At 41.7% G+C, this 22,376-nt stretch overlaps 1 protein-coding gene across 5 annotated transcripts in view; it reads right to left on the bottom strand.

The window, feature by feature from the left end:
• Positions 1–8,413: 8,413 nt before the first annotated feature.
• The window catches only part of LOC105024743 (multidrug resistance-associated protein 4-like), a 52,742-nt gene continuing 38,779 nt past the window's right edge, over positions 8,414–22,376 (bottom strand). For 4 of the 5 annotated variants that reach the window (XM_020055077.2, XM_020055076.3, XM_010894856.3 and 1 more), the window contains 5 exons: positions 15,916–16,005; positions 15,317–15,489; positions 14,861–14,966; positions 11,690–11,824; positions 8,414–10,154 (listed from right to left, as the gene is read on the bottom strand). In XM_020055077.2, the coding sequence (XP_019910636.2) occupies positions 10,059–10,154; positions 11,690–11,824; positions 14,861–14,966; positions 15,317–15,489; positions 15,916–16,005 (600 nt within the window). In that variant the 3' untranslated portion in view covers positions 8,414–10,058. Of the gene's footprint in view, positions 10,155–11,689; positions 11,825–14,860; positions 15,029–15,316; positions 15,490–15,915; positions 16,006–22,376 lie in introns of all 5 variants that reach the window. The other variant, XM_020055075.3, reaches the window with a different exon arrangement.

The following is a 22,376-nucleotide window of genomic DNA, read 5'->3' on the forward strand; positions in this document are numbered from 1 at the left end:
TAACACTCCAGTTCATTAAATAAAAGCTGAAAACACCTGGCGGGATAAAGGATGTCTTGTAAGAAGTACCAACACCACAACCAATATCCTATGAAAGTCCTGCCCCCTGGATCCTTACTTTGTAGGCTAAGAATGGGCTTTACATTTGCGTTGTGAAGTTAATGAAAACATGGCCATATAAAATATAACCATGTGAAAAAGTATTTTTTACATATTTGGACAAACAGATATTTGCGCTAAATTCCAAACACATCAATTGATAAAGGCAACTCAATTTATACAAACATATTTTTTACTTTTAAACAGTTACGCAATTAAAAACAAACAGAAAATACTTTGCACACCCCTACCTTTACCATCACATACCATTGCTAAAACTTGAATCAGGTGCACCAAAACAGGTTTTGAAAAATAATTTGAGTAACTTGGGTGAGTTCCATAAAGATCAGAAACTTGGTTTGGTTTGGTCTTATCCATATGTGTGTGTGGCAACACATCATGCCAAGATCAGAATACCTACCCAAAGTCCTAAGAAGAAATATTACTGACGCCCATGATTCTGGGATGGGCTACAAAGCCATTCCCAAACAATTCAAATTTCAAATTTCCAGACCACTGGCAACCTACATATGACAGGCCGTTCTGCCAAATAGAGCCAAAAAGCAGACTGAAAGATGCTCATAGAAGTCTCTAAGAACCCCAGGGTAACATCAATCAATGTTTAGGTCAACTGTCAGAAATACTGCACAAACTACATGGGAGGTCAGGAAGGAAAAGTCCACTGCTCACAGCAAAGAATATCAAGACACGACTGACATTTGTCAGAGAACACCTGGACAGACCAAAACTACTGGAACAACGTGCTCTGGAGAAATTAATCAAAGGTGTAGTTGTGTGGATGTAATGCCAGACACCATGTTTGGAAAAAAACTAAACATTGCCCTTGAACACAATAACTTCACACCAACCGATGGTGGTGACATGATGGTTTGGGGTTGCTTTGTTGTCTCAGGGCCTGGAAAACTAATAGAGAAGAAACAGCTACATTAAGTTATTTCAGCCAAAGGAGGCAACACCAGATTGAAGCAAGGGGTGTCCTTATTGTTTCTGCACAGTGAAATTGCATTACTGTGCAGTTTTGATGGATACATTATTACCAAGTATAATTTGTTAAATTAGGTTACATTTATTTTTCTGTGTTGATGAAGTGAATATTAAATATCCATAAGACCAAATAAGGCTGTGATCACTTTTTAACATGACCATATAAACTCACCTAAAGGATTATTAGTAACACCATACTAATACTGTGTTTGACCCCCTTTCGCCTTCAGAACTGCCTTAATTCTACGTGGCATTGATTCAACAAGGTGTTGAAAGCATTCTTTAGAAATGTTGGCCCATATTGATAGGATAGCATCTTGCAGTTGATGGAGATTTGTGGGATGCACATCCAGGGCACGAAGCTCCCGTTCCACCACATCCCAAAGATGCTCTATTGGGTTGAGATCTGGTGACTGTGGGGGCCATTTCAGTACAGTGAACTCATTGTCATGTTCAAGAAACCAATTTGAAATGATTTGAGCTTTGTGACATGGTGCATTATCCTGCTGGAAGTAGCCATCAGAGGATTGGTACATGGTGGTCATAAAGGGATGGACATGGTCAGAAACAATGCTCAGGTAGGCCGTGGCATTTAAACAATGCCCAATTGGCACTAAGGGGCCTAAAGTGTGCCAAGAAAACATCCCCCACACCATTACACCACCCCCACCAGCCTGCACAGTGGTAAAGAGGCATGATGGATCCATGTTCTCATTCTGTTAACGCCAAATTCTGACTCTACCATCTGAATGTCTCAACAGAAATCGAGACTCATCAGACCAGGCAACATTCTTCCAGTCTTAAACTGTCCAATTTTGGTGACCTCGTGCAAATTGTAGCCTCTTTTTCCTATTTTTAGTGGAGATGAGTGGTACCCGGTGGGGTCTTCTGCTGTTGTAGCCCATCCGCCTCAAGGTTGTGCGTGTTGTGGCTTCACAAATGCTTTTCTGCATACCTCGGTTGTAACAAGTGGTTATTTCAGTCAAAGTTGCTCTTCTATCAGCTTGAATCAGTCGGCCCATTCTCCTCTGACCTCTAGCATCAACAAGGCATTTTCGCCCACAGGACTGCCACATACTGGATGTTTTTCCCTTTTCACACCATTCTTTGTAAACCCTAGAAATGGTTGTGTGTGAAAATCCCAGTAACTGTGCAGATTGTGAAATACTCAGACCGGCCTGTCTGGCACCAACAACCATGCCACGCTCAAAATTGCTTAAATCACCTTTCTTTCCCATTCTGACATTCAGTTTGGAGTTCAGGAGATTGTCTTGACCAGGACCACACCCCTAAATGCATTGAAGCAACTGCCATGTTTAGATTAGATTAGATAATTGCATTAATGAGAAATTGAACAGGTGTTCCTAATAATCCTTTAAGTGAGTGTATATTGAAATTTACTTCCTGAGTGAATTCACTTTGGTTTAAAACATTTTACTAGCAAAAATGAATCCTGAAGCCTTAAAAAGATTTACAAACGAACTGGATGAAAACTACATTAACTTGCATTCAGTTTATCAGTTACACAAAGTATTGTCTGTGTGTGTGATGTAACATAAAACACTACCACGTTTTTTTTAAGACCCAGTGATTCCTCAACTGAAGAAATGCTTGAGCAGGATAACAAGGGGTTTTCCAACTTTCCTTTCTATGTTTTACTTGTTCATAAAAAATGTATATCTAAACCCATACACTAATATAATTATATATATACAGAAATATATACACAGTTCCAGCCAAAAGTTTGGACACTCTTACCCATTTATTCAATTAAGAGATTTTGGGACTGGATAAGAAAGTATAAAATAATGAATTAATTCAACCCAATTAAAATAAATGTACAATGAATAAAGCTCCAACAGGGGCTCGCCTGAGTGTAGCTGTGCTGAAAGCCTGCATGACTACCCATGGTGGGGAGCCTGACACTAGGGTATAGCGTGCCATTATTGTATCAGTGTCCATTAAGTCACCAAGCAGTCATAACATTCCTTTCCTCAGGGTCTAGCTGGGCCCAGTTGGGTTGTAAATTCCCTTGGCAGCGGGATGCTGCAGGGGGTCAAACACCATATCTCCCCATAATAATAGGCCCGGATATCAGTTACATCTCCTACCTGTAATCATTGGCCTGCATTAAAAGCATTTTTCAATTGAGGGGACTTCGGCATACTTTTTCAGCGAATGCTTTTGAACTGAGTAAACTGTCACCCATGCGGCAGATATCTTTGGCTTTTGTGGATCTATCCGAGGAGAGAATGGCTAGGCCTATCGTTTACACACCAGGGGGGTGATGTGTATGTTCTCTAGAACAATGTTACAAACAGATAAAGACCATGATACGCTGCCCATTCTTGTTATGAGTCATTTCCAAAAGACCTTTCTTTTTTATTTTTTTTTGCTGTCAAAAGATGTTTTTTTTCACACACAAGCGTCGCGCACAAACCTCCGCGTGACAGGGCCACTTCAGACTCTGTGAGATCACCAGCAGTTAGCCGAGGACAAGGCTAGCTCAGTTTACGGAGTCAAACCCAGGGGATTCGGGAGAATGTAGCTCGTCCAGTGGGCAACAACAGGACACAGTGACATCAACACAAGACTGAGAGGAAAGCAGTAAACGTTACATGACATTTTTTTCAGCATTCAGTTTCAAAACATACAGCGTGCCTTGATAAAGTAATGTACATGCAACAGATACGACATGCCCTTTCTTGTCATTAAAGTCATATTTTGATATTATCAGGCAATATAAGCTCACGGAGGGATCTGAGGTTTTACAGAATTTCTTTTAATTTTCTGACTGTGATGTGTGTCAGATTATCTAGCTTCCAGTCCATCTGTATTACTGTTTCAGCTTCACTCAGATGCTTTCATCAATAAAGACATAAGGCTTATAAGAAAGTATCCTATGCATGAGCATTCTGTGACAGGTTTCTGACAGTGTCATGATAATCTAACAATGTCACAGTATTAAATACATCTCACATTTTCAGTGACACAACCACAAGATAAAAGCAAGCGACTTAATAATAAATATAACAATAAATATGTTACGCAAAAAAAAAAAAAAAAGTTTCATGAAAAGCACAACTGGAGCCGAGACAATGTGCCATTTTTTTCAGGAGGAATAGCAAATTCACAAATGAAAAAAAAAAAAGAAAAACGCACTTATCTTTATCAAAATAACTCACACCGAAGGAAGTATGTCAGAAATCCTATTCAAGAAGGGACAACATGGCAAAACATCCGTTCAAAACAGTAATGAACTGACAAACAGGAGTCGTCTGAGCAATTTTTGAGAAACACGAAACAGCCCATTTAGTGTACTTAGCCCCACATTATCAGGCATCTACATCGTCGTCCATCGGGAGTTAACTTTTAGTCTGACTGTTTACTGACTGAAAGGCTAGGCATGCATCTGAAGCAACACAGGCAAGATAATGTATCCCAGGCCACAAAAGCAGACGAATCACTGTGCATTAAGACTGACCGTACAAAAGGCAACAATGCCTTGCATAAACACTATTTAGAACTATTCACATGGTATTGAAGAGATGGGCGTCAACTCAGTATTGCAGCAAAGCCGGTGCATTGTGCGAAGGTGAAAAGAAGTCTAATGAACAGGAAGCCTTATTTGAGAGAGCTGACAGTAGCCATACAACTGCGCCATTGTGGGTCTGCCACCAACCCTGTGGGTCTCTACATTAGGAAAAATGATGAGAAAGTAACCCCAAAAGACACACTGTGGCCTTGGACCGATGTAAATGGAGGCCAACAATGACGGGGGGACACAAGCTGTCCGCACCTTCGCCCAATGCCGCGCGTTTACATTCCCAGAGCACCATCACTCTCCTGGCCATGGATCAAAAAACCCCTGGATGGATGGAACTTTGATGTCAATTTGGAAATTTCATTTTTATTTCATTTTAAAAGTGAAATTACATTTCACACTTCTGAAGTCAAGTTTAACGGGGAAAATGTAGACTCTGTCACACACTTGGACCCATGTCCACGTGCACAAAAAAAAAGAGAGAAAACTTGAACACACACACACGCAAATGCACAATGGCCACTGCCTCAAGCTCCATCAATCTTCAACAAAAGAGTGACATCACCAATAAGCAATCCCGCCCTAAGCTTTAAGCAATAAGTAACCTTATTTACTGATGAGATAAGCCATCCCCTATTGTATAGCCCTCCACTTTGCTCTTTTCTCTCGCGGCTGAAGAATCAAACAGCATTTTGCTTAGGTGACGGAGCATGCACAGGATTTAGAGCTAAAGCATGCAAAGGGTTTCCTATTTGGTGGCCTTTCACACAGCCACAGGCGTATCCAGTTCAAAGCAGCAGGCCCAGGTAGAGACCAGTGCCTCGCTAAGCCTGTTTGTTTTTCCAGAGTATGTTCCTGCTTTTTAGAGCACATTATAGGTACTTACTTTGTATGTGAAATTTTAAATGGAACTTTTAACTTTAAAACAGCACTAGCATTATGTGTTAACAAAATGCTATTGATTACTTAATGCAGTGACAGCATTAGATTTGTTTTGATGAAGGAGGACTAATCTTCATTTGACAGATATCCAAAGACAATTTAGGCTAATGGCACAGATAGCAACCAAGAGAGCTTAGCTTGCACTCCAGACAAGTACATCTGCTACATGGCTATGTAATTATAGATGTAAGAATCCAGGTCTTAGTAAGTCAACAAGGTGTGGGGGAAAACTGCTGAGAGTGGATAACAGAGAATAGAAAGTGATGGCACTGTGGCATAAACAATCAAACCATTGCAGATTTTGACCATAAATATATTCATAGCTCATGTTAAAGAAATAAATCAATATTTTACAACAGGATTTTACATGGTTCCTCACCCTAAGAGTAGGGTATGGGCCAGGAGAAAATGTAATATATGGTTCGGAATCAGTTTTGGAAGCGGCTTTAATCCGCCATTAGAATCTTCAGCTAGTTTTCAACTACAATTGTAAATGACCAATGCTACTGATCAGATGTTACCCGATTGAGAAAAATCACCAGAAATAGCTAAATTAAACTTTTTTCCAGTACACTTGAGTTGGAAAACCAATTATAAAGTGTAATAATATAATAATTTTAGCCTAGAAGAGAATAATTATATATACACATATTTACAAGATATTATGCCATTTCATATCAAATTTCATCCATTCTCAGAGCAAGTCTCTTTAAATGTGTTATTTGTGGTTTCTTTTTCAGAGCAGTACATAGACAGTCATGTCAGGTCTTGGGAACTTGTCAGATATATTCAGTTTGTGGGTGCTTTAGAAAAGCTGAACGCTGTCTCAGGGGAATCACTCAAGACTCCCAATCTCACCCCCATGTCACCAGACAAGAACAAAGCCGCCATAGTCATTTCTCCTAATTTCACTACAGCCTGTCGAAATCCTGTTTTCCTTTTCTGCATCTCCTCAACAAGTACTTTATACTGGGATCAGTCAGGACAGAGCCGCCCACAAAAACCTGAAGCTCTCGCTACGTTGTCTTTCAGCACGAAGTTTGACACAACACAACTCCCTACCATTCACTTTCCAACACCATGCAATTTGTTTCCATTTGTCAAACAGCAGTATCCCTCACAAAAGAAAATGCTGGCACAATAGAAAGTTACAAAAACATTGTCCCGTCAATCCAAAATGGCCACATGGCTAGCTCTTTATAACCTCTAACAAAACAGCCTCACAATTTGCAGTACCTTCTCTTGTTATGGATCCTTGTTACATTATGTATTTTTCTCTCTCAATTGATAATGAAACCCCTTTTAACAGAACAGAATATCTTACGCCTCTCAAAAATCGCCGCCACCATATCATGTCTCTTAAAATGCGGACAGTATGACTGACAGTCGGGAATTCACCCGTCATTTCATTCACTGCGTCCTCATTGTGCTGACTCATTTTTGTATTTTATTTCTTTGGGATTAACGTCATTGTGTTGCAAGCTAGGTTGGTCTTTCCCTTGCTCAGACTGCTGTTTATTAGAGCTACATCAGCACTACGTTGACAGCATTGCTATTTCCCACCTATTCAGATGTGTCTTAAAATGCCCTCTATTATGAGCCACGTGAAAGGTATCAGGTTAATAATTCTCATTGTGCCAACTTTGTTGTTGTCATTCTCGCCCCGGCCGTTATCGAGGGGCGAGCAGAGAGGATATATGCTGACGGTGATTGTAGATTGTGCCCTGAGTATTGCTATTGTGACGGGCGGCGCGCGCTGCAGTCCCAGATAGGTTGTGAATGCTGTCAACGCTGTGTCAGGTGTATTAGCACCTCGGAGAGCCAGTCTGCTCCAGCTGCTGTGCGCCTCAGCCCTCCCCTCACAGCCCTCCCCTCACAACCCTCCCCTCACAACCCTCCCCTCACAACCCTCCCCTCACAGCCCTCCCCTCACAACCCTCCTAGGACCTTGGCCACCAGCCTGACACCCGACACAAAGTAATCACAGATCACAGCGTTTAATCACTGAAACAAGCACTCCAGAGGAACCCCGTGTCAATATCCCACTCTCTCATTATCTGTTTGGATTGCACATCCACACTGTCAGATAAACAGAATGGAAAATTAAGATTAAAAATATGGTAATTTCATTTCAGGCAGCCGGCTCCTCTCACTGGCCCATTATGCTATTGATTACCTCTGAATTCAATTTCTCTTTCAATGTAAACTTTAATCTATTCGCAACCCAACAATTCAACTCCCCCGGGGCTATTTGAGAGTAAGTAACCATTTAAAATGATGCAGGCTGAAAATTCACTGCCGTTAATGAATTGTGTAAATCAGTCAGCTTTAAAAGCACATAATGGCCTGCAGTTCACAAACCCCATCTCTGCCCCTTTCTAGAGCCTACTTAACCAAGGCTAAATACTGCCATTTAGACATAGCTGTTTACTGACTATACCACACATCTGGGATGATAACCACTAATTGTTCTCTGTTGAAGGGGAGTCAAGCACTTTTCCTAATTTGAAAAGATAATAATAGTATTATGCTGCTTTTTAAATTAGGAGATAATATTAGGTTGTTTCTTGATGATGGAGGATAACTGGTGTATGCTGGTCAACTAGGATTGTGTGTTGGTCTCACGCCACCTACCCCTCGGTGAGAAGGGAGGGTCAGGGCTATGACTGCTTGTCACAGCTGCCGACTTCATATATTGATTTCATGACAGAGACGCATAACAGCTGTAACAGTAAAAATAAGGCTGTTACAGGTGGTTTTCACTCACGTCACAATGATACAAAAAGTATTTGTTTCATTGAATAGCTTTTATTTATATTGCATCTTTACGGGTGATGTTGTACCTTGATTTCTTGCACCACTCATTGATAAACACTTAAGTGTGACGGTACTAGTACCATATTATAATACGATATGCCATTCATCCAAAACCACATAAAGTCCCATACATTTAACAAATGACTGCTTGTGGGAATTTAACCCACTACTGTGGCGTTACAAGTGCAATGCTCCACCAAGCGTGTTGCAAATGATCACTAACTGAAACTGGATCAATGGTTTCAATTCAATTACCACACGTTTTGTACAGTCAAAATATACTGTACCTGCATTCAACAAAAACAAGACAATCAGAACCATAACTGAAAATATTGCAGTTAAAGAGCAGAAATATGAATCAACTGTGAAATTTTGTACCCAATAATCTCAACATACTGCAGATATATTTTCCTCTTCCTTCTAGTACTGACTTTGCTGACAGCTACTTTGCTGAATTAGGTGTACATGGTTGTACTATGTACTAGTGGTTGTCCCACCTAGGTGTTTTAAGATTAATTTAGGTCGTTTTGAATATGCACATCTGCTAAATGACTTAAACATAAAAATGTTAAACTTTACTCCAACTGCAATATTTTCTGTTATGTTACAGTACATGTATAGCAAACATATCCATTCAAATTGACAGATGATGAAAAGTCATCACCCACCCATAGAAACCTGTGCTGGAATTATAAATAGACAGCATCATTTTTGGTATAGATGATCAATGTGTGAAAAAAACATAGTACACACCATTTGTTTCTTCCTGCTTTTCAAATCATTTAATAGCCTTTTTGAGCATTCATCTACAAACATGCTAACACAATCCATCTACATTAACCTTATAAGTGTTTTCATCTTTATCACGGAAAAGAGGTAGTAACTTTACTCAGTGAAAATGTATTCATTCACTGCTGTATTTCGCTCTGGATAAAAGCATCTAAATTCTTTACATGTAAATGAAATGTACTTAAATGTACTCAGAGTGCAAGAAGACCAATCTAGGTTCCTAAGACAATCAATGAATACAGAGTAATTACAAATAATCGATATTCTGATCAAGGCACAATGATTATAGAAAGCAACAACAACACAAGTACATTGTCCCTAGCCTAACTTGTCTAAGGTTCAAACACAAGAATACAAAATCAATGTTACTTAAATTAATTCAGACTCACTGGTCAAACCTGCTGTGCAGATGAGTAGGTTTTACTCAAAATAATGTAAAATGTGTATTCAACCAGCATAAGCCATATCTCCACTTTATATTGCACTAGTAAACACACTCCACACCCCTAAATCTTTACAAGCACCCAAGTGCAGGTTTCAGAATAATCCTGACCCAGGGGCCACACAACAAACATATGAAACCACTATTGCAAAACATAATCAATACAACATAACCAGACATTTTGTTTTTCAACTAAAGGCAAACAATTGTTTCAAACAGCTCCTGAGGCTTTATGTGGACACACGGCCTATGTATGCCATTCACGAGTGGCACAGACAGATGTTGTGAAAAAGGCATTGTGAAATCAATAGCTGGATAATATTTGGTCACCTCTGGTACAGTGTGTGAGGCATCCTCGTGGTGGGGCCAGCACAGAGGTCCACAGTACAGGGGTCAAAGGTCAAACAACGATGCCGCCTGTCACAGGGCCGTCTCGAAGAAAACATGGCTGCCTCCAGACGGGCTCAGGTCCGTCCATCGGTTAGTGACACTGGAATGGCTTTTGTTCAGATGAACCTGAAAAGGGATCAGGAAAGCAGTGTCACGTGTAGAACAACGCAAGCTAGTACAGAATCTGAGGTAGAATCTGCAAATGATTTAAGATGGATCTTAGACCGGGATTGAGGAATTTGTTGCCCAAAGGAGCATGAGAGCATACAAAGTGGTTATTTTGGTCTCGTAAGAACTGTGAAATCCTTTGGAGATAATCACAACAATAACATCAACTTCGACACACAGGTTTCTAACCGACGTTATGGTGTTTAAAATGACTATTTAGCACAGATAGAAGATATAAATCAAAATCTTGCTTCCATCAAGCACTTCCAAAATGAACTTGATACATACAAACACACTGTTGTTCTCCACTAAGAGCCAAATGTGTCCTTTTATCTAGTTCCAATTGCTACAATGAGGCTATGACAAGCCAAGTATTTTGGTAACATGAATGCACAAGGAGAGGGGAAAACAGGTGAAAACGGTTAGCCACAATATCAGATATACTCCCAACTCAGGGATTCTCATTCAGCTCGGACAAAAGAGCGAGAGGTTGGTATCAGATGATTTAACGTATTTAAACCTTGACTGACAACTATAGAAAGTTCACACTCGGTTTGTGAGACGTCTCAGTATTTAATAAGTGGTGCTAGAGAGCGGTTCTGGGAGTTGGAGTAATCTGATCTGGAGAAAGCAGCCCACAATAAAGAAAGGAAACGTAAGGGCCTGAACAATGTCTCTACCAATCCGCCACTGTGCAGGGGAAGGCGATACCAAATAATACCAGTGTGCTGAGTCTTTGAAATCAGTATTTTACCCATTTCAGTCTGAGGCTGGGGAGATACAGTTCTCCTGATAAATTTGTACCAGGGACAGAGGGAAAATGAAATGATGCCTACTTTTTCTTATTTCACAAAGACCTGTTTGAAGTTGCAATATCGTATCTGTAGTCCTTGACAGATGCACATAAAAATGGAATTGAACGATGAATAGCTACCCAGCCCTTATCTGGAGTGTGGCTGAAGGGGAAATACATCACAAATGAATTTCAAAGAAAAAAATATATAAGGACGTGCTCTATTACAGTAATCTCCATAGAAAGTTTATCCCAAATCGAGACAAAGTTAAAACCCAATATTTTAAAATAGATATAGAGAGCAAAGAAAGCTACTCTACCAGAATGATCTCTGAAATGATTCCAACATTACGTTTTTGGAAATAGATTGCATAAGCGATTTATTTGATAATATCAGAGTAATGTAGGTTTTTTTTTCCTCATGAAATTCAACATATGGTATAGAATATACAGCAGAAACACAACAGCTAAGATAGCATAAAGCCCTTTTAACATAAATTAAGCATAGAACTCCATTGACTTTGGGCGGCTTATGAACCCGTTGTGTGTTTGACTGACTGTTGTTTTGATAAACGAAGGGAGGTCAGTTGTTATAGGGAGTCGTCTGAGGATTAGCGTGAGTGTACAGTAGCTGTGTGTACTGGGAGTGCTGACTGAGCTAGGACAAAGCGGGAGGGCGGGGGCCGGCTTGGTTGGCTACCTGTTTGGCTGCATGGACCAGAGAGGCTGCCTCTGCCTTGCCTGTTTGCTGGACCATCTGGTAGAACAGCCCTTCCTGATTCTGAAGCAGAGCATGGGGCTCATCATACTCCTGGATCCTCCCGGCATCCAGAACCTGCAATCAGACACGCGAGAGAGTCGCAGGGCGTGGGGCGCTCAAACCTATATACTTTACTTCTTAAAAACTAGCATTTCAGCTGTTTCACCGGTGAGCTGATTCACACAATGGAGCGGGAAACAGTAGTTCTCTTCTGTCTCAGAACCCTCCATTTCATGTGACTCACAGCAACAACAAACACCAGGGCTTGTTTCTGCCTGACAGGGCGGTGGACATTCCCTGTTGGAGCTGTGGAGGGGTGCACTGGCAGTGTCAGACAGAAGATCAAGCCTAAGCATGGTTATCCATGCATTTATCCATGCATGCACTTCAGCACCGCAAGGGGTGGTCTTCATCTGTGTCAGAGCTAACAATCACACCTTCAGCACGCTTAGGAAAATCACCATCATTCATGCCTCTGTCAACACATGCGATGTACGGCAAACCTGGCACAGAATAGCTCCTATTCAAGGAAACACCATAAAGGCCTAGCATTACATTCAGGCCACCTTTAAACAAGAGAAATCATCTTACAATGGGTAAAGTCCACTCTAACATCTTAATCCTCATTTTGGAACAGTAACCTAAAGCATTACAGAACGCTGTCTTGGCTAACGTCGTAGAACACAGGGCCTTTGGAAAGTATTAAGACCCTTTCAGTCACTCCACATTTGTTTGCGTTATTGACTAAATTAATTAATGATTACATGTCTTTTTTGCTATCAATCTATTTTTTATTTTTACACAATACCCCATAATGACAAACCAAATATTTTTTTCGAAATCTGTGCCAAAATTGAAAAACTGAAATCTCATAAACATAAATATTCAGAATGTTAATACGGTACTTTGTAGAGGTATCGTTGGCAGCAATCACAGCTTCAAGTCATCTTGGGTTTACACACACAGATTTGGGCATTGTTTCCGCAATTCTTCCTTTTAGATCAGATTGGATGGGGAGCGTTGGTGAACTGTAATTTTCAGGTCTACCCACAGATGTTCAATGGGGTTCAATCTGGCATTTGCTCGGCCATTCAAGGACATTGGCAGACTTGTCCTGATGCCACCCCATCAAATGTCTGTTGGACACGTCATTTGAATCCACCATATGACTCCAATCAAGTTCTGGGGACATTTCAAGGATGCCCTAAGGCACAAGACACACCTGAGCTCAATTTGGACTGTCATAGCAAACAGTCTGAACACATACACTGAACAAAATTATAAACGCAACACTTTTGTTTTTGCCCACATTTATCATGAGCTGAACTCAAAGATCTAAGACTTTGAGAGGCCTATTTCTCTCAAATATTGTTCACAAATCTGTCTAAATCTGCGTTAGTGAGCACTTCTCCTTTGCAGAGATAATCCATCCACCTTACAGGTGTGGCATACCAAGATAATAATTAGACAGCATGATTATTGCACAAGCATGCCTTAGGCTGGCCACAATAAAAGGCCACTCTAAAATGGGCCGTTCCATTACACAGCACAATGGCACAGATGTCGCAAGTTATGAAGGAGCGTGCAATTGGCATGCTGACTGCAGGAATGTCCACCAGAGCTGTCTTGTGAATTGAATGTTCATTTCTCTACCATAAGCCGTCTCCAAAGGTGTTTTAGAGAATTTGGCAGCACATCCAACCGGCCTCACAACCGCAGACCATGTGTAACCACATCAGCCCAGGACCTCCACATCCAGCATCTTCACCTGAGACCAGCCACCCGGACAGCTGCTGCAACAATCGGTTTGCATAACCAAAGAATTTCTGCACAAACTGTCAGAAACAGTCTCAGGGAAGCTCATCTGCATGCTCATCGTCCTCATCGGGGTCTCGACCTGACTGCAGTTCGTCATCGTAACCGACTTGAGTGGGAAAATGCTCACATCTGTTGGTGTCTACATGGAAGAATCCCGGATTTCACTGTACAGGGCAGATGGCGGACAGCGTGTGGCAGACAGCATTCCACAGGCCACAATCAACAATCTGATCAACTCTATGCGAAGGAGATGGTGGTCACACCAGATACTGACTGGTTTTCGGAACCCCCCGGCCAACCACAATAAAGTGAAACTGCACATTTTAGAGTGGCCTTTTATTGGCCAGCCTAAGGCACACCAGTGCAATAATCATGCTGTCTAATCAGCATCTTGATATGCCACACCTGTGAGGTGGATGGATTATCTCGGCAAAGGAGAAGTGCTCACTAACACAGATTTAGACAGATTTGTGAACAATATTTGAGAGAAATAGGAATTTTGTGTATATAGACAAAGTCTTAGATCTTTGAGTTCAGCTCATGATAAAAGGGGGCAAAAATTGTTGCGTTTATAATTTTGTTCAGTGTATGAATGTGAGATTTCTATTTTTCATTTTCAATTAATTTTCACACATTTTTAAAAACACTCTTATGCATTGTCATTATTGGGTATTGTGTGTAGATTAACAGGGAAAATAACATTAAAAAGTGATGGGGTCTGAATGCTTTTCGAAGGCATTGAATATACAGGCCTGTTTCTACTCCATATTCATTAGGGGTGCAGCTTAATAATTTGGATGACACAATTCAGATGGGTCCACAGTCTGTTCTACCAAACAGCGTGACAATCTGGGGGCGTTTGACACAGGACAGGTGTGGAAATGTCCCTGCTGTGTGACATTTGGCTTTTCTCTTCTTCCCTCTCAATGGCCGGCCAGACTCCTATCCTGGCGGACAGGAAACAAACGCTGCCACAAATGGCACTAATTGGCACCTCTGCAGGCAATGAGCTGTAAGAGGCCAAAGATCAAGTGGTATGGAGCACGGATGCCACAGGCTGACCCGGGCACCTCTCTGCCTGCCTGGCACCACTAAGAGGAGGTGAGATTAATGTAATGGGCCCGGCTGTCACTTAGAGCTCAACTCTGTGCAGTATTTCACGTGGCTGATCGTGAAGTCTGACCCTGAGCCCTGCTCAGCAAAGACGAGTCATTGGATGATGATGATGACCTTGACTAAGGACGTGAGGACATGCAGTGTCGGGGGCTGCTTAACACTCCAGCGAAGCCTTACCAGGATCCGGTCACTGTCGATGATGGTGTTGAGTCGATGGGCGATGGTGAGCACTGTGCACTCCCTAAACTTCTCCCGGATGGTCTGCTGGATGAGACCGTCCGTCCTACAGGAAAAGAGGCTGAAATGACCTCGGTATCCACACAGAAACAATGCTCCAGTCCAGCCCTGGGCAGAGATTCAACGTGGCACATTTAAAAGAATGACAGACAGGTTCAGCTGTGCTGATGTTCACAGGTCAGTGAGCACCGTTGGGCTAAATGCACGGAGATGTTCAACATCCAGGTCGGCTTTTACGCTCTTGATTGAACCGTTGTTTTCATACAGTGAAGTGGAATGGAGGCTACTGATCAATGGAATGGATCTCATTGAGTATCCAGGAAACAATGCGACAGAACATTACAACGAGCACCAGCAGAGACATGGGGTGCGTAAGCGTTCAGAGGGTGTCCTCACCGGGGGTCCACGTTAGCAGTGGCCTCGTCGATGATGAGGATGCGGTTCTGTCTGAGGATGGCCCTGGCCAGGCAGACCAGCTGCCTTTGACCCACGCTGAAGTTGGACCCCGACTCGGCCAGCACCATCTCCAGCCTCCCGGGCAGCTCCTCCACCACGGTCCTCAGCTGCACCTGCAGAGTGAGTAGAAAGACCCACTATCACACCTGGAGAAAAGTCTCACGGGCGGGGTCTCAAAGAGCCGTCCAGCACACGCCCGTTAACTGGCCGGCACAACGCGGCTCCAGGTCCATGATGACCTTGGCTACTGCTCTCTTGCGTTAATCCAGGCCCTCAAACTCGTTGGACTCCAGGAGCCCTTCAATGTGGGGGAAGACTACTGCATAGCCGGCCAATACGGCACTGCACACATCTCCCCCAGCACCTTGAATGGCTCGCAGCTACAAGCCGCACATTGAACGGGGCCCCATGGCCCTAATGGGATTTCCCCCCATGACTTGTGGCGAGCAGGGAGGCTGAATGGCAGCATTGTGCAAGAGGACAGGGGGATCCCCCCACAGGCCGGCCAGGGGAAGCATTCAGAGCCCATGCTGGAGTACCTCTCCCAGTGCATTCCACAGGTCCTGGTCTGTGTGCTGGCTGAAAGGGTCCAGATTCTTCCTCATGGTGCCCGTGAAGAGGACTGGGTCCTGCATGAGCATGGATGGATATAGAAAGAGAAGGCCATGGTTAGGATAATTACGAGGGGGGGACATTTGAAAGGGTTAAGACAGGCTGTATAGAGCAACGCTGTATGTGTGCGCAACCCTCTGGAGGCTGATTCAGCCCTCGCCTATGGCCCACAATACAACGCTAAATTGATCTTTGTGCTTAACAAAAAAAAAATGCAGGGTTTGCTGTGGTCTCAGTTGAGAGTTAAAGACGCGTATGTATAAAAGTTGATCAAATGTTGTAAAGGTGTAACAGCTACTATGGTGTTAGAGTGTCACAACTACTACACAAACACATAGACTTAATAAAAATAAATAACACAGTTAATGTGGAATATATTATACCACGTTATTGACTCAACCATTCATGAATGATAATGAGTCAACAGTATTCAATCACTCAAGCATGTATAGAACGTTATATACATAGATGCAACGCAATGCGCATCACATATAAAGTAAATAAATAGAAAACAAATAAACAAAGTCATTGACAGACAAAAATAAAAGGTTAAAAACTAAGTAAAAACAATAAAGCTGAAAATAATATTTAAAAAAACAAGGCAAAAGCAAAGACATGTTATAAGATATCTTAAATAAATTGCCAGTTTGGGCCCGCCTCTGGTTTTCTGGGAGGCTATTTTCTAGAGGCTTGAGGCGTAGAAGTTAAAAGCAGATTTTCAATCCCTCCAGGTCCTGAGCTTTGGTGTAGTTAAAAGACCAGCGCCCAAGGACCTGATGGAACTACTGGGTATACAACTTTCCTGAAGAATTGAGGTACGTAACCATGGAGCGATTTATCAACCAACAGAAGGTACTTAAAGTAAACACTAAAACTGACATGAAACCAGGGAAGATATTTAAAAATAGGTGTAAGGTGAGCTCTCTGTCTGGTCTTGGTCAACTACAAAACATACAAAATGCTGCAGCACAGGTATTAACCAATTGCTTCCTTTGGCAGAACAGACAGGAGACCATTACAATCAAGCCTGCTTATCATAAAGAAATGGATGATTCCCTCTAAGACAGCTTAATAGCACCCTTGTTTGTGTACTCTGTGTACTTCTCCCTTTGGTTGGATGGATAAGGGCACACATGCCAGTCCACAAAACAAATGGTTAATTGAACACAAAATTAACATGTTCAATTAACCATTTGTTTTGAGGACTTCCATGTGTTTCCAAGGTAATTTTCTTGCTAAGGAACAATTTGTAGCCAAATGTCAGACTCCTGGCAGAGGCAACCCGATTTTTGGCAAGCATGTCATTAACCGGTAGAGTTCATTATGCCAAGGACACGGGACCAGAAATAAAAAAAAACTGCCCAATAACAGTCACCACATTACTTTAGTATGAGGTTATTTTCATACACATCCTTACTACACACCCACTGGTTTGCGAGGACAAATAGCTAAATTTTTCTCTCCTCTGACCATAGCACCCAGTTTGAATTAAAGTGCCAATGTTTAGAAAACTTCAGGCTCTTCTGGTAGAGTTGCATGTTGTTCTTAATCAAGGCTTTATGTTGGCAACACTTCCAAATAGGCTTTTGGCATCAAGGTGGGATCTAATTTCAGATTTGGAGAGTTTGTGGCCCCAAGATGTAACCAGGTTCTATAGCTCTCGAACTTTGGCCTTTGGATTATACCTGCCACACTTCCGTCACAATGTGCGTGGGGAAAGACGCATTAATTTTTGAACTTATTCATGATTGCCCTAATTGTGGTAAGTGGTATATTTAGGGAATTAGCCATTTTTTGTACCAACGTCTGATTTATGAAGGTCAACAAAATTTGTCTCTCTCCATGGTGACAGCTGAAAACATTGAGCTATTGTACTTCTTTTTATTTTACTATTCATTTGACCAGGTAAGTTGAATGACAACAAATTCTCAATTACAGCAATGGCCAGGGGAGCAATTAGGGTTAACTGCCTTGGCCATGGCCTGCAACTTCTTTTAGTTTACTAGTCATGTAGGATACATACCTGCTTGTTACCTAATTTGCATACTTGTGCGAAAAAGTAAGCCATGAAATGCCAATACATTTAGTTGGATTCTATTTTGAAGAATCCTTAGCGGTTCCAATCATTTTGAAACCTATTCTTTGGAGAGAAAAATACATAATATTGTTTGCGCCAAGGAATGTAAAATAGTATATAGTACTCATTGTTTATATAGTACTCATTGTTTAGCATGAGATATAGCTCATTATTTGTCTGTATTTCATACAGAGTGTCTATGCACACGGGTGAGAATAGCCACACCGCAGCTAATCGGCTATTTACACCCACCGAAAAATGACGTAATGCGTAACGGATAGCTATGTGCATCAACGGCAGCAGACACCAAAGAATACTGGTCACTCGGCACTGGCAGCTGACTTCTTATCGCAGTAGGTGGGGCGTCAGTCTCAGTCTCAAAATTGTGACTTAAACACAAAATATAATTGTATACTAAAACTACAATGATCCAATGGGCAAACTTCTATGGGTAGCTATGACCAGCTAATCTAGCAAATGTTTGACATTAGCCAAGTGATTTAACAAACTTTAGTCAGCAATGATGAAGACATACAGTCATTTTGCTAACTAGTAGCGTTAGTGCTAGCTAGCTAGCTCAAACTGGCTACACCTGGACACCTGGGTGCAAATAGCATCTGCCTTTAATTCCACCCCAGGTGTTAATAGATACATGGGCTATTCTACCCCGGGTGCAAATATCATTGTTGGCAAAGGACACCTGGGTGTAAATAGCATCTGCCCAAAAAAATCAGTTAATTCAATATTGAAGCTGAAATATTATATATTTGATATATAGTTGAAAAATGTATGCATGAGTAAAATAATTGCCCTAATGGTAGTCAATTGGCTGACAGTTGGCTGTCTTTTCTGCTGGCTATAAAATGCCTTTTGGAACAGCTCTGTGTGGAGTGTGTGAGCTGTGTATTTACAGTGAGCTATCCACCTGTATCAAGGTTCAGCCATACAACCACCCGTAACAGTAAATACAGTTCTTTATTACAGTGCACTTAAAACAGCTTGCCACTCCAAAGGCACTGTTCCAGCATGCCCTTGTGTTTTCTATAAACCTGGCAAACAGGAGCACGGCTAAATGTAATCATGTCAAGCCTCCTAGAAGATACATAGTCAGAAATCCTTTCCTCAAAGTAAATGTACTTAACAGAATTTCTACAAGGGACTACTTTTTGGTCATAAACCAAATGTCACGTCATTCACAGAACAATACAAACTCAAACAGTATTTTAACAGGATCATTTCCTCATTGTTTTATCACAAATTAAATCCTTGAGGGTTTCACTTCTGCGACAGAAAACACAGTTTATGAGGCTGTAATGGGGATAGTGACCATTTGAAAGAACATTAACAAGTCTGTATAGGTTTTTGTGGGGGCAATAGAGATAACGAAGGACAGCAAGAAACTGTCACAATCCACAATGCAGTCAAGGGAAGACAATAAATCAAGCTCATGCAAAACGTTAATCTGACCTCCTAGCAAGATATGAATGTTAACAAGGCAACTGCAAGATACACCCAGTTACAGCACATTGAATGACTGATGCTTATAATCATATCTTATGGATAGCAAAATACTGTTGGTGTGAGGGAACCGTATCACCCAAGCCTCGATGGCCATTTTGATGCAGGTCAAAGGCTCTGAGCCAACACTGTGACAGCACCCTTAACGCAGCTTGAGAACACAACTTGCGCCGCACACAAAGCATAGTCTCAAAACTCATGGCAAGGGTTCAACTCTGGGCAGATTCCGCAAAAATGGGGGAGTGCATTTTAAGCATTCAGGAGTTCATCCCTTTTCTCTATATGGCCTAAAAACAGTTCCACCTCTCTACTCCCAGTGAGCTTTTCCCCTGCCACCATCAGACAGCCTTGTCATTAAGCCAGCTCAAATCGCAATTCAAACAAGTTTTGTGGCTCACTTTTATTGAGGATTCAATGTTAAGTTGGAAAAACAGCTTTCAAGCACAGCCTTCCAAAGAACGATTATGTGCTCCAACAATTCTAAGCCCTCTGTTTGCAGCCAAATTCTTTTTTCCCCCAGTGAAGTCATTCCTGAGACTCCAATAGAACCAGAAATTGATTCTTTTTTAAAGCCATAGACTAATACAAGTTTATCATAATCAAATCTAAGGGAAGTTGGAGAATAATAAAAGTCCACACTGACAATGTATAGAACACATATGAGAATCTAAGATTATACATGACAAGGTAAGGCAACAAGCACCTTATATCAGGTTATTTTCCATTTGAAAGGCTGAGTGAAAATCACTGCTATGAAAATGTGTTCTAAATGTACATTTGTGAATGCAGTGGAGGCCTTTTCGCTTTAAGGGAACTTTTGAAAAATGTTGAGTATAGGCAGAAAAAAAATCCAATCTTAATAATATTAGAAATAGCAATCATACTCCACGTCTTTCATGTCTGTATTTTTTACAGAGGAGAAATAGGATATTAACCATGCCTTTTGTGGATGTGTACAGGTACAGTACTGCTACCCCTGAGCTAAACCAACATTTCACCAATGAGTTTAGAACAGAAGTCATCTAATACCCCTACTGATTGCTGCTTTACCCATAATGCAATGGCCTGTGCCTCAGTCCAAACAAGCAGTTCACAATCTGAACATACTGTATCTCCTCCAGATCACTCAATGAATGTATAAACATTATTATATATATTTTTTTTAAATACAATAGAAACCTAACAAAGCCATCCCGGGAACACCTTTGACAGGGAACTTATTTTTGGATAAGCTTGGTTTCAGTGTGTGAAATGTTTAACACTTGGCCTAAATTTTGTTTGTAGGCCTATGAGAGGGACCGTGCGGATGGGGGAGAAGAGAAGTCTCCTAAGCAGCTTTACTGATGATTCGGGGGTAGAGGGCTAATCTCCTGTCACTGACGGGCAGGGAGCTACTCTGCTCTCCTCTCCGAGCTGGGCCGTGGGAGTCTTCTCCCCTCAACGCTGCAGAGCACTGACACCCGAGGGGTGGCATTTTCCTAATGCCATATCACTTTCAACAAGCGGAAACGAAGTTAAACTGTCTCAAGGCATCGGTTTGTCTCACTTTCCAAAATCCCCAGAGTGACGACTGTAAATCTCCTCAGCCTGTTGTCACCTAGAAACCAACACTGGTGTAAAAAGCAGGCCAGAGCTCAAAGGTGGGAGGGTTTGGGTTACCAACAAAAGTTCAACTAACCAATGACCGTGCATCATATCCAGGAGTCGAAACAGAAAGCAAACACAACGTAGAACATTTTCTACACATGGTTGCCTACAGTGGTCCAACGGTCTAAGCCTCTGCCTCCAGTAGTACACATGCAACGCTGCAGCGCCAGGTTGAATCCAACCCATGGCTCTTTCAGTGAAAAACTCAACTTTATCAATCTCCACTTGCCTGTCCAATAAAGCATTACGACTCTGTCTTACAATACTGCATTCAAGTAAAGAGAATCATGTTTGGGAACGGTGTATGTAGGTGTGTGTGTGTGTGTGTCTTCAGAGTCCTTGTTGTGTAGGGATCATGGCCTCGGTTCAATCACCTTTAGTCAACACCTCAGCACTACTATAGACCTTATGATCCTGGCCATCCTGTTTTAGTCAATACTCTGTTTTTTTAATCATTCTAAGGCTAACATACCTATGGGTACTATATATATACCATTACTGGACTTGCAGGGCTACGGTGCCTTAAAGGTTTCTCCCTGCTTTCTGATTTTCTTTATTTTTGCCTGTTCTTGACACTGAATGTTAACAACCTTTCAACTGCTATTGGGGTCTGCCACATTTCATGTAAAATGTCTGACTATGAAGGCCTTACATTCTACATGTGTGTAGATCTGTGCAGATCTGAGACACTAAAGCATACTTAAAACACCAAACTACCACCAAAACACCGGTTGAGCATCATGGTCAAGTTCTAGTTTTGAAATAGAGAGTACAGTTTAAATATAGAGTTTGTTTTTTGAAAGATAACAGGACCTACAGTGGCTTCAGAAAGTATTCAGACCAGTTCATTTTGTACACGTTGCGTTGTGTTGTAGACATCACTTATAATTGATTAAATTTATTTTGAATAAAACCTGATCTAGAACCCACAGGACCTCAGACAAACATTTCTCTCGGCATGACAACGACCAAGCACACAGCCAAGATAAGACAAGTCTGGATGTCCTTGATTGAACCCAGCCAAAGCCTGGACTTGAACATCTGTTGGGAGACCTGAGAATTGCAGTTCACTGATGCTCCCTATCCCATCTGACAGAGTTTGAGAGGATCTGCAAGGAAGAATGCAGGAATCCGCCCAAATCCGAG

The sequence above is a fragment of the Esox lucius genome, chromosome 16, assembly GCF_011004845.1.
Source record: "Esox lucius isolate fEsoLuc1 chromosome 16, fEsoLuc1.pri, whole genome shotgun sequence".
Lineage (NCBI taxonomy): Eukaryota > Metazoa > Chordata > Actinopteri > Esociformes > Esocidae > Esox > Esox lucius.